The following is a 16881-nucleotide window of genomic DNA, read 5'->3' on the forward strand; positions in this document are numbered from 1 at the left end:
GGGGATGACCTTTGTGGTCACTTCCTTGTACACAGTACTCACATGCCTTGTGTCAGAGTCACGAAAAATGCTTGCTTAAACACTTCTGGGCTTTGAGTCACACAAAATGCTTGCTTAAACACTTCTGGGCTTTGGGAGTAGCTGGGGGTTGAGAGTTTTCTTGGCGTCTTATAACACCCTGGAAATAAAAAGTAAGCAAGCAAACTCAAGTCAGTCAGTCAGTCAGTCAGTCAGTCAGTCACAGTCACTCACTCACTCACTCACTCACTCACTCACTCACTCACTCACTCACTCACTCACAATAAGAGACTCCTTCAGACATTCCTAGGGCTGGGAGGGAATAGTAGTCATTTACATTAATTAAAAAACTTCCTTGAGAGCCTAGCTTCTCAACCCTCTGCCACTCCCCGCTGCAAAGAAGCGGAGCTCCACCCATTGGAGGTGGGGCTTGTTGCTTCCGCCTTCCAGCAGGATCTCTCCGTTCTCATTGGCTGTTGCTGGGAGTCATCACAGAGCTCCTCCTCCGGAACGCCGGGCTCTAGCTGCTGGGACCCGGTCTGGTCTGTGATAGTGGCGGGATGGCGGCAGAAGCACAGCCCCTTTTGGGACGGGATCGAGGCGGTGGCCAGGCCCACTCTGGTGAGTGAGGTGGCACTTTCATTTGTACTTTTCTTTTTTTCTCCTTACTTTTTGAGACAAGGTCTCAAGTAGCCAGGCTGGCCTTGAATTCCAGATCCTCTTGATTTCACCTCCCAAGTGTTGGGATTACAGCACCACCGCTCTAGCTTCTTTCTCATGGGGAAACTGAGGCTTAGGGAGAGAAGCGTTCTCCAGCCCATGGTCCCCAGGCAGTAAGTGGCTGAACATCCTCTGCGAGAGACTTTGGAGTACTGCTTTGGCTGCTAGGGCTGAATCTGGTGGCCCGAGGCCAGGGTGACTTCCTTCCCTGTTTCCTTAAGTGCTCCTGGGACTTCTTTCCTTTTCTCTTCCTTGGAAAGGGACATTGCTGAGCCCAGAGAGAGAGAGTGGAGTCAGCTTCACAGTCATCTCCAGGGGCTGCTGGTGGCTGAGAGGCAGGAGGATGTTCATCTAATTTTCCAGATGAGGAAACCGGGTGGGGGGGGGAGGGGCGGGGAGCCGGGGGGGGGGGGGAAGAGAGAGTGAGAGAGAGAGAGAGAGAGAGCGCCCTCCTCACCTCTGACCTACCTAAGGTCACAGCCCTGCCTTCTGGTGTGGTCACTGCCCTGTGTGTGCTGGCCTGGTCATTCAAACTTCCCTTTCTAGACTTCCTTTCCTTTGGGAGCCAACTGGGTTAGCACATTGGTCTCTGCCTAGCCAGCATGCTGAGTGACTTTACACAAGCCCCTCACCTTTCTGCACAGGTTCTTCCCTGACCTTTCCCAGCAGGACTCACAGATGAAGGTCCTCTGCTTTGCAGATATAGCCCACAAAGCCTAGAAGCAGCCTCATCCTGTTTTACCGCACTCAGGAACAAGATAAAAATCATTATTCATTGAATAATGAAGCCATAGGGTCCGTAATAGGAGACGAGGAGCTAGATACTGAGGTGACCACACATCCATCCCTCCTCCCTCTCTGTTGAGACCCCTCGGCAGGGACAGGGCATATGGTTCAGGGGACACATGCTTGGTGTTTTAGCATCGGGGGACCTTTGTAGGGCTGCCAGTTGCTGGGTGTGTGGGTCTTTGGCAGGTTACTTAGCTCGAGTCTCAATACTAGGGGGTAGTAACAGACTGGTGGGGTAGGGGACACGTTTGAGGATCCAAAGAGAGATTCTGTAGAGTCTGGTGTGTGGGTCTTGACAGATGAACATGATAGCAGTGCCATGATGCTTCTAAGTCCTCCCCCTGCAGAATGGACAAGGTTTAGTCCTCTCTGTGGAGGCAGGATTCAATGCTGGGCATTGTCACACAAGAGACTCTCTGGGAAGGCTGAGCAGTGTCCTATGAGAAACTCTGGAGGCTCTTTGTCCAAACACTGTGGTTTTGGGTAGGGCTGTTGAGAACCCAGACAACACTCTCTGTATTTGCATCTCCTAGACTGGGCAGTCTATGAGAATGGACCTTTCAGTCTTCAGACCAGCACCCTGTGGGTGAGAGAGAGCATCTCCAGGCTCTGATTGGCTGCCCTGTGATCAAACTCTCAGAGGGGGTAGCTGTTGCTGCAGCCTTCCCCAAGGATCCCAGGGTTCCGGCACTTGTGTCCTGCTAAACCAGGCCCACCTGACTGGCCCCTGTCAAAGGTTTCACAGAGTGGTTTTTATCTTGTTCCTGAGTGCTGTAAAACAGGATGAGGCTGTTTCTAGGCTTAGTGAGCTATCTGCAAAGCGGAGGACCTTCATCTGTGAGTCCTGCTGGGAAAGGTCGGGGAGGAACCTGTGCAGAAAGGTGAGGGGCTTGTGCAAGGTCACTCAGCATGCTGGCTAGGGATCTACGGTGGCTGTGTAGAGAGAGGGGCAGAGCAGGCCTAGACCTGGCTGTCAGGGAGTAGAGGGTATCGGTGGCAACAAGTGTCTGAGCCCCTGTTAGCATTCTGTCTAAACTCCACCCACACAGTTACCTGGCAACAGCCAGGTAGGCCTGGCCCACTATAAAAGGGGCTGCTGGCCCCCTCCTCTCTCTCTTGCTCTCTCATACTCTTGATCCCTCTGAACCCTCGCCCCTTCCTCCTCTTCCCCCTCTTTCCACGTGGTCATGGCCAGCCTCTACTTCTCTACTCTCTCCCTATCTCTCTCTGCCTTTCTCTGCCTCTACTACCCTCTTAACTCCCCTCCCCATGCCCTGAATAAACTCTGTTCTATACTATACCTTCTCGTGTGGCTGGTTTCTCGGGGGCGGGGGTAGGAGATGCCTCAGGATGGGCCCACTGAGACATCCTCTTCCCCCATACCTCACCACACACCCACAGAACATATTCTGTTTATCTTTTTATAAACACATCACCTGTTACTTTTCCTTACCTTACCTCATTCAGACCCTGTGTGTGCAGCAGAAGTCTCCTGGCCCCAGTGGTTGTGGTTATAGGTATGAACAGGTGATTGCCATCTAGAGTGTTCAGGGCAGTAGCCCTTGGGGAGTCTCTGGACTCTCAAGTTGGAGGAAGGTTTTCTGGTAGACAACTTGAGTGAGGGCTTACAGGCTTGGGAGAGCTAGGCCTCGGCAGGGTGAGTTTGGAATGTGTGCCATGGATGGGGTAGTGTGGCGAAGCAGGAGGAGAGGGAGTGGGTGGGCAGAATGAGTTACCAAGTGCCAGGATGGGGTGTAATGTGGACTCTGAGCACTGGGGACCCCCAGAAACCCATGGCATGCTTCCTGGAGGTTGTGACAAACCCCTTCTGGCTTCCGCAGGGTGGAAAGGATGCTGAGGAATGAGCAGGAGGCCCTTCCTCAGGCACCTGTCGCCTGGGTGAGCTCAGACAGTAGGGCCCAGGATCTTATACACTGGCAGCCAGAGGCTAGATGGAAGGAGCTTTTGTGGCTCATGGCTCCAGGCCCAGTCTGCCTTCTCTAGGGCATGGCTTCCAGGCTCCCTCAGGCTGCCCTCAGCTGCCTTTCCCATTGGGCCTGTTGGTTTTAGTTCTGCCATGCTGGGTGCACAGCAGTATGGCTTCTTGTTCATAGAAAACCTTCAGGAGTGCCCACACCCACAACCCTCAGAGACTATCTTAGAAACATTTAGGGTGTCTTTAGGATAACCCCTACAGACATACAAGTGGAGAAACTGAGGTCCTGGTTGATAAGGTGTAGCCTGGTTAGGTTCATGCAGCAGAGTGAGGTGCAACTCTGGTCATCCTCTGGGGTGTACTGCCTCTGGTCTATGAACCCCAAGCCCTGGAGTAGGTGGCTCTTCAGAGACAGAAGGCACAGTGTAAGCAGCCATGGGGCTCTGTCCTTGGTTGTACGCTGGTCTCAGGGTCTCTTGCTATGACAGCTCTGTTCTTAGCAGGGCATGGTTCCTGTGAGCTCCATGAGACCAGATTCTATAAAAACCAGAACTACAAACTGAGATAAGCGGGAGTTTTCACCTTGTTTCCAAGTGTGATGTGAATGGTTGGGGGTGAGAAGTCCCCTATTTCTTCTGCTTGAGGTTATTTGGGGACTACTGGGTCCTGAGGATAGGGGTTGAGGTGGGTGTGGGAGGAGTTAGAGCTCCGTGGTTGTTAGTATTGGCTGGAGAGTGAGAGCAAGGCCTTTGGGTCTGGCTGTAGTTTCCCAGGTTGGCCTGAAATCGTGTGCTCACTGGAGAGCGGTTACCCCATCTCACAGTGGAAGATGCTGGCTGAACAGGAGGCTGAGGTGGCATGGGCTGGAGAGTGGACAGCAGCCCCTTCTGGGAGCCCACTTGAGCACCAGGGGCTCCCCTACCACATTTGCCTCATGGCATCCACTTGGGAGCCAAGTAGGTAGCCACTGGCATCTGTGTGACAAGGGTGAGCATACTTGTACTTGCCCTGTTAGTAGATGGGGGAGGGGTCTGAGTCCTGAGTATGAGGCCAGGGTTCTGCAGGTCACACTGCCTCTGCGTCCTTGTGTATGCTGTGCCCTGAGCAGTGGTGGCCATGGACTAGAGTTGCCTCTACCCCGGGCCTGGTGTCTTCTACCCATGCCATCACCTGGAGTGGAGGGCCTCTGGCTGCGGACAGCGTCAGCTGGCTTCCTCCCCCCGTGTGCTCATCCTGTAGAGGTGAGACTGTACTGTCCCATTCCTTCACCTGCTGTGTCCTCTCTCCCTGCAGACACTGCAGCCGATCAGGAGCTCTGCATAGACCAGGCTGTGGTCTTCATTGAAGATGCCATAAAGGTGTGTGGTGGCTACCCTGCTGACTTGGAGTCTGCCCTGTCCCCTTTTTCCTTACTGTCCTGGGGTGGGTGCCTTGATTTTAGGATAGACACAATGGCGGGCGTGTGGAGCCAACTCTCCTCTTGTCCACTGATGGAGGCCATCTTCTTGGTGTTGGAATCATGATCATTGACTTAGCACATACGAAAGCCTGTCTTGGGCTACCCTGTGCTAGGTCCACTTCTAGGAGACATTTGCAGGGTGGATACAGATGTCCTGGAGAGTGCAGCTGGCCTTGCATGGAAGAGAAGAGAGTCTGGCACGCAGGCAGAGGGCACAGTCTTAGCCCATGCCAAGGAAGCTCTCGCCACTGGGCTAGGTTTGCAGCTTGTGCTGGTGTAATCCTGAGACCCAGTGAGAGGTTGCTTTGTCTCTCTGACACAGACTGGTTCCTATAGCTCACCTGGATATGTCCTGCCTCTGGGGAGACTGGAACACTGCATTGAGCCACGTGTAGTGTGCTGTACTACACGTTATGGCATGCATACACATATGTAGTGTTAAGAGGATCCCTCCTATACCCATCTGTGTGTGTCACAGAGGGGACCCCACACAAGTTCTTTTGTGTGTGTCATGGGGAGACACTGCTCATGCCCAGTGTGTACCCCACTGGAAGAACCACATGCATCCCTGTGTGTGAGATGCTGGAGAGACCCAACCCAAATGTCTCTGTGTATAGCACTTGGGGACCATGCTTTATAAGGCCCATTTGTGTGCAGCACTGGCCCAGGGACCCCACTCACTTCGCTCTATTGTGTGGCCCTGGAGGGACCCTGCTTGTCTCGTTCTGTGAGGGAGGACCTATCTCATGCTTATATGCCCTTTGTTTCCAGTACCGCTCCATCTACCACCGCATGGATGCCGGCTCACTGTGGCTTTACCGCTGGTATTATTCGAACATCTGCCAACGGTGAGACTGCACCCCAGTGGAACCGGGCTGTGCAGACCTGCTTGGTGGGGTTGGGCCAATCCTACACTGTCTTGAGCTTACCACGCTCCCAATCCTCTTGGGCACAGAGATGACTCTTGGTCTCTCCTCCAGGGAGGAGCCAGCTGTGGCCAGAAAGCTACTGCTGGTAAGAGATTCCTCTTTAGGATGCTGGGTCAGCCTAGCCACTAAGTCTTGGGCAAAGCCGGGAAATTTGGCCAAGCAGGGTAGCCATAGCCAGGAAGTACTAGCTTCTGCCTTCTACCCACTAGACCCTAGTGCACCTAACAGTATGCTTCCTCGCTCAACAGGCATCGGCCCCTCACCCACTGACTTTTTTGCCTCCTTCCCAGAGTGCTGGGCTTCACCATTTTTCTGATCCTGGTCTTGGCTTTTGTGGAAGTCCCATCTTCCTTGACAAGGACTGCGGATGTGCGCTACCGCTCCCAGCCCTGGCAGCCGCCCTGTGGCCTGACTGAGACAATCGAGGTGCTCTGCTTACTGGTCTTCCTGGTTGACCTCTCTGTGAAGGTGAGGTGTGTGATACACAGGTCCTACCCACAGAGCTCTTGATGTTGTCCAGACGCCAGAGCTTTCCTTGTGTGGTTGCTAGGGAGCTTTGGCACTTTGAACAAAAGCTGGGGGCGAGGTGGTGGTGGTGGTGCTGTCTTAGTGTGTTTACATCTGTTTGTGTGTGTATGTGTGCACACTTGCACACACTCACGTGCGCTCATATAAGGAGGCCCGAGGACAACTTGGGGGAGTCATTTTTCTCCATTTGCCCTGTGGTTTCTGGGGATCAAACTTAGACGTTCAGGCTTATGAACAAGCTCCTTTCCTCACTGAAGCGTTTCGCTGAGCCAGGCCTGGGTTCTTTCCACACATCCAGACCCTGTGTGGAAGCTGGATCTGGACTGTGCCATTGGTGTTGAGAAGCCTAGGGGCTGTTGGAGCTCTGGTCTTCGCGAGAGGAGGCTCTAGCTGCATGAGACTGTGGGTGGTCTCTCCTCCTCACTCACCTTGGCATCCCTAAAGAACAGAGGAGTTAGATGTATTGTAGGTGGTGTGTCTCGTCCACACAGGACTGCTGTGTGTCTGACTGGATTCTATGAGTGGATAGATTCTTCTGGTGATGAAGGTGACCCTCCCAGTGCAGCTTGTTGCCTGTAGTACTGTAGTGTCTGTTAGCCTTGCTAGCCTTTGGCCTGGGCCCTGGATTCCCTTAGCTTCCTATGGCTTGTCTGTTGGGTGGTACTTTTGTCTGACATCTGCCCTGTAGTCCCAAGTGAGTGTGTGGGCTGAGGAGTATAACTGAATGCTTGTCCCCCTTACCCCCTACAGAATATCCCCTCCCCGTGTGCGGTGTGTGTATGTGTGCATGTGTGTGACATCAGCAGGCTCAAGGCAGTTTCTCATCTCTATCTTTGCCCATGGTGTGATGGGCAGCTCTGGGTTTTAACTGGTGAGAGCTTGGTATTCACTAGTCTGAATGGCTGGTCCACGTGTGTATTCTCAAGATGAAAGAGGTCCAATGATTTTGTCCATAGGCCTTGACCTCTAGAGGCAGGAGTAATGGTGGGACATCAGGAGGGCAGGATGGGCGGGACCCCACTTCCTGGATTGGCTGCCAAGCCCACCCAGCGCATGTCCTGTTTGTCCTGTTTTCTAGAATGCTCTCCTGCTCACATGGCCTGCCCTGGTGGCTTAGATAGACAAAGCTAATAGGAACCCTGTCACCAATAAGGAACCAGACCAGAAAGGCCAAGTGCCACCCCTGAGGTTGCATAGTGAGTCCCAAGCTGCCTTGGCATGAATGCATGCTTCCTGACCCCTGCTCAACACTTCGCTCCCCACCAGCAGTCTGTGGAAACCGGACTGTTGGATCTCTTTACCGTGTGTCCACACCCTGATGCCCTCTGCCCAGCTGAGGCCCATGTCTGCCTGGCTTACTGTTTACCCCTCTTGTCTCTTGCAGGGCTACCTGGTGGGGCAGGCCCAGTTGCAGCAGAACCTGTGGCTGCTGGCCTACTTTGTGGTGCTGACTGTGTCTGTGGTGGACTGGATCGTTTCACTGAGCCTCGCTTGTCAGGAGGTAGGTGGTACGTGGGCTCTGAGACCGAGACAGCGTTGAGGGTGTGACATGCAGGTGCAGCTGAACCCTCTGCGGCCATAAGTCCATATCCTGGAGGGCTTTGGTTCCCCCTACTAGGGATACTGTTCTCACAGCTGGAAGGGGGCTGTGGCTTGAAGGCCAAGCTTTCCTCTGTGGTGTCCCATTGGTGAGAGGAGCTAGAAGCAGGGTCCAAGTCGTAGGGACTCCTGGTCCTTGAGGTTTTGTGAACTCTCCTGGGGCCCCTTATAAGAGGGCTGCTGTCCCAGGCATTCTGTGCCCATAGTTTCACATCACTGCTGTTTGAGCTCAGCGGGAAGCAAGCCTTAGACACTGTGTCAGCTTTGACACAGAAGCACCCAGAACCCTGGGAGGTAGTGATGGGCAGAGAGGCAGGAGCAGGTTGGTTTGGCCTTCATGGATCTGTTAGGGTATTGCTGGGAAGGTGGGTGCATTGGTGGGAATTGAATAGAGGGTCTAAGAGAAGTGCTGGGGACTTAGTGGAGCCCAGAGCGGTGAGGGGAAGTAAGTAACACTTACAACCCCAGGGAGGGGCTGCAGAGCTGGCTTGTCCCCTGCCCTTTGGGTTGGTCCTGCCTGGTAAGGACAATGATGGGAAGGAGGGTAGCTGTCTCTTATCACCAGCCTGCAGCCTCCTCTAGACCGGACAGAGAGCTGCTGGGGGATGCATGGGTGGTGGGTCTCTGCTCCTGTACCCAGCTGAGGCTGACGGGGGATGGAGGCACAGTTCCACACTATTTGAGGCCTTCTAACTCCTGTGTCCACTCAGGACTGGATTTTACCCTCCCTCCTAAGGTGCAGCTCCTCTTCTGATTGAGGAAGAAGTGCCATGCCTTCTGGGACAGGAAGGGGATGGTAGTATAGCCATCATTTCTTACTGATGCTTCACCAACTATGCCAAGGATACCTGGGTAGTACCAGGGAGAAAGACAAGGGAAAGATGCTCTTGAGATGCACAGAACAGTCTATCCAATGAATGAGCCGCAGTCACAGAGCAGCCCTGGACATCTAACTAGTCTTTTATAACATCCCTAATCGCCTGCCACTGTCCCTGTGCCTCAAAGCTTGTTAGGTTTGTCATGGAGGCTGAGATCTTCACCCCTAGAGGTTGGTCTTCTAGTTCTGCCTGGTTTTGATTTGTTTTTGTTGTTTATTCTTTGTTTTTGTTATTTTTTTAAATACGAGAGTGTTGTGTCATCCCTTGCCAGGGCCTATAGTTCTTGTGCATGCTGGTCACGTGTTCTACAGCTGAGTCACTCCCCACAGCCAGAGTCTTCCCCACAGGTCTTGGACCCTCCTCAGTGCCCTATCCTGTCTTCTGGACTTGGTTATTTCCCCTTTAGACAAGTTAGGTTCCCACTTGGTGGGGCCAGTGTGTGTCCTTGGTGTCTTCTGGCTTCAGAAATGGGTACTTCCAGACTAACAGGGCCCAGCATGTGGGGACAGTAGAAATGTGGTCACTGGCCCCCAACATCATGTAGCTGAGCTGGAGTCCTCTGAGACCCTTCCTGCAGGCCTCAGACCTTGCGGCCCTGCCATAGGAGAGTTCCTCTGACTTGCAGTGTCACTTGTCACACTGAGGTAGTGGGAACTGCTTACTGAGTCATTTCCAAGCTCCAGGGCGGTGGTGCTTGACAAGATACTGTGGACAAGAGGGTGGAACATGGCTACCTGGAGAAGGCTTGATACTGCCTGTCACCAGAGGCCAGGTAGGGCCTTGTGCTGGGCTCTGCTTCTGCATGGTGGCTGTGTTGTTGACCCCAGGTATAGCCTTTGCTTCTGTCCTGGTGGCCATGTCATGTGTAGCTGAGGTCAGAGGCTCAGCATTTGAAGGACCCACTGAGTTGATATGCTGGTTAACACTTCTGGGTCCTGAGCCCTGAGCATTCTGTGCCTGTTTTTCGGGGTGGGGGGGGGCTGTTCATGTATGTCCTCCAAACCCCTTGTTCCCAATCCTCCACATCTGTGCATGACGCTCTCTGCTCCTGGGAATCAGGTCCAGGTAGCAGGACCCCTGCCTGCCACCTCTCTCTGAGGGACTTTTTCACCTAAGGATGCCATGCCACACAAGGTCCATCTCTGGTTTGGTTGTCACATCACTCAGAACCTCTGTAGCTAGCAGGATCCTCTTGAAGCAGTCCACACGTGCTGGGTGGCTTGATGGGGAGAACCAGACACCTGGTGTGCAGCTTTGGTTCCTACCCGTTGAAGTCCTCCTGATGGATAGGTTGGATGACACGGGGTCTGCCAGGCCCTGGTGCTTGTGACACCCTCCCCCCCCATGCCTGAGTGCTTGTCTCCACTCTAGATCTGGGCTGTGATTCTCAGTGTGGTATGTGGCCAGCCTTAGAGATAGTCACGTGGACGTACCTTCTCTCATCCTTAGTCTGTGTATCGGTAGACCCAAGCAGCCAGCAGGACCATAAGTAGCTGTTATGTCCCTGTACGTCTTGAGGTGGTCCAGATTCCTGGAGGGGTAATGGCTGTCAGGAGGGCTGGAGAACCCCAGGATTCTGGGCTACTACTGTGAGTGGTATATGGTGTTTTGGGGAGCCAAGGGCACTGATCTCTCAGTCATGAGAGCCAGGCATGGCATCCAGGGTTGGGCTGGAGCCCTGAGCGCTTTCCTGATTGTTGCGGTTCCTGTTGCCTGCTCAGTATGTTTCTGGCTGTTTTGGGGTCCTTCTGTATGAGTATAGCCTAGGAGGACCAACAAGCCCTCAGAAGGGTCCCTTGGGAGCCTGTCGTGGGTTGGTGTTGGTGTGTCCTCATACCAGGTACTAGAAAGAGGCTCCCAATAGATAATATCAATGGGACAGGTGCTATGGTGGAGAGTGAGTAGGGGTTGGGGAGGCATCAGGCCAGGTTACAAGGAAGGCCATGACCCAAGGGCTCAGGATGGCTGGAGTGGTTGGTAGGGACTACTCCCTTCTCCAGGCTCTGGAATCCCTGGAAGGAAGGTGTGGATGGTCCTGGCCCAGTGCATAGTTTCCCATTGTTGTCTTTAGCCTCTGCGGGTGCGCCGGCTGCTCCGCCCCTTCTTCCTGCTGCAGAATTCTTCCATGATGAAGAAGACCCTGAAGTGTATACGGTGGTCGCTACCAGAAATGGCTAGGTGAGCATGGGGGCTGGAAGCTACAAGCTTGGCCAGTCCAGAGGATGGACCTGCTTCTACGTGGGTATGGTTGGGGCAGCTGAAGAAGTAGCTTTTATTCGCCTGATGTAATCGTCATCTCAGAGGCTTACTGCTGAAGAAGCTCATCCTTTCAAGTTCTTTCTGAACTCTGGCTGGTTCCACTCAGCTGTTTTGGCTCAAACTCCTCTCCAAGCTGACTGATTCGATCTGACTTCTCTGGCTTCTCACTGAGTTGTTTTCCTTGGCCTCTAACTAACTCTGGTAATTTGTTCTAATCTTCTGGTTTCTCCTTATCTTCTGGCTCCTGCCGACCTGCACTGCACTTCGTGAATTCACTAACGAACTTAGCTTCACTGCACTGACCCCCACCTCACTGACTGAACTCAGCTCCACTGCACTCACTGCACTGACCCCCAACTCACTGAACTCAGCTCCACTGCACTGCAGTCACCGCTCTGACTGAGTCCACTGTCTCCCCGAGCTTTTAACCCACCTCTCCTGTTTCTTTGGGATTAAAGGTGTATATTAAGGGTGTGTCTACATTCCAGCCAGAGTAGCCATGTTGCTGAATTAAAATTCCTCTAGAGGCAGCCCTGTGGATACTCCCAACCCAGCATCCTTCAGGGGTCAGTGTTTGGGATTCTGGTCAGACCGGTTCAGACATTACAGACTCATACCTACCACGCTTAACCGTTGAGTGACCACTGAGTGCTGAGTGACCGCTGAGTGACCGCTGAGTGACCGCTGAGTTCAGCAGACGACTTGTTTCTCCATGGTTGTCTGTGTAGCTCCAGTCCCGCTTCCTCTTACACAGTGTGAGGCTATGCTGGCCTAGAAGCCCTGGAGCTCTTGGGTCCTTCAGCTCCCTAGATCCTTCCCAGTCCTCTTGGCTCTTGCCAGTAAAAATGTTACCCATGCTCTCCGTCTGTCTCCAGTCCCTTTCCTGGTAGGCTACCTGGGTGACTTCCTGCTGTCCAGCCCAAAAGGATAGACGTGACCTCTGTCCTTTGTGTCCTGGTCTGTGGCATGTCCCTGGGGTTGTGCCATATCACTAAGAGAGGAGTCAGCAGGGTAGGCTTGGCTTCAGGTCCTGGTCCCAGGGCTGAAAATACTCGGGAGAGGAGGGGACCCTGTGCCCATGCTTGAGGCCATGGTTGGGATGATGTCCTACCTCTCTGGAGTGTGGCCTGTGCTGTGCTTTGCTGTGCTGTGCTGAGGACTGTCTGTCCCCTAGCGTCGGGCTGCTGCTGACCATCCACCTGTGTCTCTTCACGGTACTCGGGATGCTGCTGTTCACCATTGGTGAGAAGGTAAGCATGGCCTTGGCTGCAGGTGGGGCTCACAGGCCCGCCTGCTCTGAAGTAGCCCGAGTGGCCAAGGGTAACAGACCAGGAAGTGTGTCACGACCCCTCTTAAGTCCAGGGCCTGTCTTCCCATTGCCAGTGCCTTTGTCCATCTTCCCTGTCCTCAGTTCTGGCTTCATCCTCCATGCAGGAGGGTTCCCTCACTGAGGGTGGCTTGAAGGTTCCTCAGCCGGGGCTGCCCTTCCCTAGGTTTGTTCCAAGCCCCAGCAATCCTTGGCTGAGTTCCTGGCCTCTGACTCTGGGCCCTTGCCCAGCCCAGACCCAGTTGAGGCTGTGACCCTAGAACTTGTTGCCATGGGGAAGGTGTCCACCTGTCCATCTGTGGGGACATCTGCCTTGATTGTCCCACTTCAAGTTCTGTCTCTCCTCATGTTTAAGACGGGCTATGTCCAGGCCAGGTCACTGTCCTCCAGCCCGGGCCATCCTATATCTCTGCATCTGTTGCGGGGTATGGCCAGTGTAGTCACAGTTAGTTTTCCTGAGAGTGAGGTGACATACTGGACTTGTGCTGCCTGGGTGGGGGAAGACAAGCTAGTCTCTGTGTCTGTATGTGAGTATGCACGTCTGTGCATTTGTCTGTGTTTGGTTGTGTCTCTATGTGTATGTAACGGCCCGTTCTGCTGCTCCGGTCCGCGGGTCAGGGTCTAGCAAGAGAGAGAGTGGGGATGGAGACGGGAAGAATGGAGACAAGACAGAGTCTGCTGAGTCTGCTCTGGAGATGGCGTCTGCCCTGTTCTCTCCTCAAGTCTCTCCTTTTATATTTCTCCTCAAGTCTCACCTTGAGTCTCTCAAATGCTGCGATTAAAAGCGTGTGCCACCACCACCTGGCCTTGATTGAAAGGATCAAGATAATTATCAGAGTGTGCTCAGCTGTTGTAGGCTGTTGAAAACAAGTCTCTTGTCAGAGTATATGGCTCAAGATGGCTGTAAAGATGATAGCTGCTTTCTGCTCAGAGTCGGCTCCCAACATATGTATGAGCATGTTTTTGTGTGTCTCTGTGTGTCTGTGTGCATGTCTGGATGTGTCTCCATGTCTTTGTGTCTGTGTCTTTATTTCCATGTCTTTGTGTGGTGTTTCCATGTCTGTGTTTGTAGTAGTGTCCATGAAGTGTCTCGTGTCCAGTGAGTGCTTGGGTCTATGTATGCATGTCCTTAGGGAGTAGGGGCAGTGGCTGGCCTGCGTGACTTCCCATGACCATGGCCACTGCTCTTTCTCAGAGCCTGGGTTAGGCAGGCAGTGTGGGGGCCAACAGTGGCCATAGCCTCAGCCTCAAAATGAGTGCGTGGGTCTCTCACAGGAGTGCTATATCCAGAGCTACTGGAAGATTCCTCCTACAGATTGGGTTTCTACCCCTTGAAGGGGAATCAGGCTGAGCAGGATGAGGGTTGTGTAATTGGGGGTGACTTTCTGTCATCATGACAAGGTCTCCTTCCCTGTCCTCTGTCATAGTTGGGAGGGTGTGAGAACTGACCCATGCTCAGTTCCTTGTCCATCTCCACCTGGGGAATGGGTTGAAAGCCTGTTGCCTGGACCAGGACCAGCTCAGGGTCTCCAGACTCGTGCCATCTGAGGATACAGCACCTCACCTTGTCTGAGCCCCTTGTGTAGGCATTGCCTAAAGCTAGCCCACTTGCTACCCACGTCCTGCTCACCGCATGGAGCTGGAGTTTGGCATGTGGTTACACAGTGCTGCATTTCCAGCTCACAGATTGTCATCAGGGCTGTGATGATGTGTCAACAGTGGGCTGGGTGGGAACCCAAGGCTCCCTCTGCTGCCACAGGCTCATGGCTTGGGAGAGTCTACACAACTTGTGGAAGTAGTAGATTTTTTAGAGTGCTGCAAGAGACCTGCTGGGAGCTGGGCCAGGCCATCCTGCCTTGGAGGCCTCTCATCACCCTTGAGCCTCAGTGTTCTAGTCTGTAAACTGAGGCAGATTCTAGAACCTTCCTCAGCCAACACAAAACCTTCCCTGAGCTTACTTCAGTGGGTTAGTGGATGGCTTCAGGCCCTGGAAGGCTGGCTTCAGTCCTTTAATACTGCAATCCCTGGACATGTCCTTGGGAGACAGCTTGTCCTCTGAGACCCTTAGCTGAGTGGTGTCTTAGAAGGCATTTGCTCTCCTGTCCTGGGCCCAGGTTGGGCTGCCTGGTCCCATGCTCAGCACGTTTGTCAACCAAGTTTGTTTTTGTGACATTTTCGTCCCATGGCTTTAGTCATTTGTGGCATCTGTGACCACCAGTCACTCATCTGTCCCCACGTGAGGCAGATAGGTGACAGTGCTGTTTTGTAGATGTGGTAAGTGGGTCCTGGGGTTAATGCTTGTCCTGAGTCCTTCTTGGGTGCGGGCCAGGTGGGGTGTCAGTGGCAGGTGCCTACTGAAGTTGTTTTAGGAGAAAGCTGGTTCTGTGCATGCAGTCTGCTTCCTGTGTGTCACCTGTCCTGCTGTTTACACTGCTGTCCATATTCTGACTGGGTAGGCACAGGGTGACTCCAGGGACAGCGCTGAGTTCAGGAGTCTGGAGCTGAGGTTTCTTTGAGGCAGATACACTATCCATATTTGCTAACTTCCATGTCAGGACTTTACAGGGAGAGCAGAGGGTGGGAGCCCAGGCATGGCTACCCCTGCTGTCTGCTATGGTAAGGCACAGCTGCATGGATAAGGCATCTGAGCTTCAAGGGCCTCTGCATCAGGAGCAGTGAGGTCTTTGCCTGTCCCACCCCCTGGCTCTTCCTCACTGTGTACACAGTGCCTGGCAGGCTCCAAGAAGGCTAGGTGGTCCCTCATATGGTTGCTTGGCTGCCAGGCTGCTGTGCTCAGCTAGGCTGGCTCAGGGTTTTCACTGGGTTCTGGATAGGCCATTATGGTGGGAAGCCCGCTTAAGTGCCTGCAGGCCCTGAGTCCTGACCTGTCTGGTGGTGAGCGCAGAGCCTGCCTGCTGAGAAGTAATAGACAGATGCAGGATGTTGACCCCACCCCTTGCCCCTGTATGGTCCTGGCTGTGGGACTAAATGGAGCTGCATTAGGTTAAGACCTCAGCTGGGAGACAGAGGTTCAGATGGCTACCTCATCTGCTCTCAGGATGAAGCACAGGACCAGGAGAGGCTGGCCTACTTCCGGAACCTTCCAGAAGCACTGACCTCACTCCTAGTGCTGCTGACTACTGCCAACAACCCTGATGGTGTGTGTGGGAGCTGGGAGGGCGGAGCCTGGCCTAGGAGGGCCGGTTGGGAGGCTGAACTGTGGTTTGGCCTGAGTGTGTGAGCCCTTTTCCTTAGCATGGGGATAAGATAATAAGATACTAGGCCCCACTCTCTACCTTTCTTTCCCCTCACCCCTTTGCGTTTTTGGTCCCTTCCAGTACCTTCTTTCTTTCTTTGTTCCCTTTATCTTGTCACTTTATTCCCTGGAGAAACTGAAAGTGTCTGTGGTATGTGGTGACGTGGTGTTAGTCAGTGGTTCCTGTGGTGGCCTCTTTGGGGCTTAGCCACGCTGTTCACTGCCTGGGCCTGCTGGGAGGTGCATGCCATTCAGGAGCGTCAAGTGTGAGAGCTTCCTGGTCTTAGCAGGCCGTGGTTGGGTGCCGCCAGGTCCTCCCAACTACTCCCATGTGGACTGTGACAGGATGCGAATCCTGCAGTCCTTCTGAGCTCTGCTGTGGCCTGGCCACTGTGGCTGGTGCCATTTACCCTGATCTTAGGTCTCCTCACAACCTTGGCAACCTTCCCTGAGGGCAGCCTGGGATTCCCATCCCAGAAGTGCTGTGCTACCTGACCCTGAGCCAGTCACTATAGGGAGAGCTTTGTGGCTAGGGGTGTGGTCACAGGGAGGCCCATCGATGAAGGGCTGAGCTTCTATCCCAGGCAGTACTGTAAATGTTTGAGATCGGACTTTGAACAGGAAGTTCTCAGCTGCTCTGTGAGGTTTGGTGAGGAGGGGTCAGGATGGAAACAGGGCAGCCACTGCAGTGTGTGTTTAGACTCAGATTCTTCTTTGTCTTAGTGATGATCCCAGCGTATACCCAGAACCGGGCCTGTGCTCTTTTCTTCATAATTTTCACCCTGATAGGTAAGTGCCTGTGGGTTTGTGTGGCACTGGGTTGTGCTCACCCACATGTGTGACAGGATCCCTGTGCTCAGGAGTGGCTGGCTGTAGCTGGCCTCTACAGCCCCTTAAGCTTGCTTCTGTAACTTTGCCTCAGTCTACCCTCATCCTGGAATTTCCCCTCCCCCACTCCCTTTAACTTGACCTGGGGCTGTTTTCACTTTCTGGCTTTCCCTCAGCTCATCCCCCAGACCTTCACCTTTCCCTGACCTCTCGGGTGTCCCCATCCTGTAATTTCACCTCAGCCTGTCTCCCTGTAGCTTTACCTTAGCTCACTCCACAGACCTTCACCTCAGCTTGTTCCCAACTTAGGACTTGATCTCGGGCTGTCTACCTATGACTTCACCTCACCCTGTAA

At 53.6% G+C, this 16881-nt stretch overlaps 1 protein-coding gene across 2 annotated transcripts in view; it reads left to right on the plus strand.

Annotated features, from left to right (window-relative positions):
• Window positions 1-557: 557 nt before the first annotated feature.
• Tpcn2 (two pore segment channel 2) overlaps window positions 558-16881 on the plus strand; it is a 30690-nt gene continuing 14366 nt past the window's right edge. For both annotated transcript variants that reach the window (XR_003711904.1, XM_028771161.1), the window contains exons 1-9: window positions 558-639; window positions 4757-4821; window positions 5694-5770; window positions 6142-6319; window positions 7764-7880; window positions 10928-11034; window positions 12290-12365; window positions 15501-15600; window positions 16422-16487. Coding sequence is in view for 1 of the 2 variants with exons in the window: in XM_028771161.1 (XP_028626994.1) it covers window positions 579-639; window positions 4757-4821; window positions 5694-5770; window positions 6142-6319; window positions 7764-7880; window positions 10928-11034; window positions 12290-12365; window positions 15501-15600; window positions 16422-16487 (847 nt within the window). In the remaining variant the exon portion in view is untranslated. The remainder of the gene's footprint in view (window positions 640-4756; window positions 4822-5693; window positions 5771-6141; window positions 6320-7763; window positions 7881-10927; window positions 11035-12289; window positions 12366-15500; window positions 15601-16421; window positions 16488-16881) is intronic.

This window comes from Grammomys surdaster, unplaced genomic scaffold, assembly GCF_004785775.1.
Source record: "Grammomys surdaster isolate TR1022 unplaced genomic scaffold, NIH_TR_1.0 205, whole genome shotgun sequence".
NCBI lineage: Eukaryota > Metazoa > Chordata > Mammalia > Rodentia > Muridae > Grammomys > Grammomys surdaster.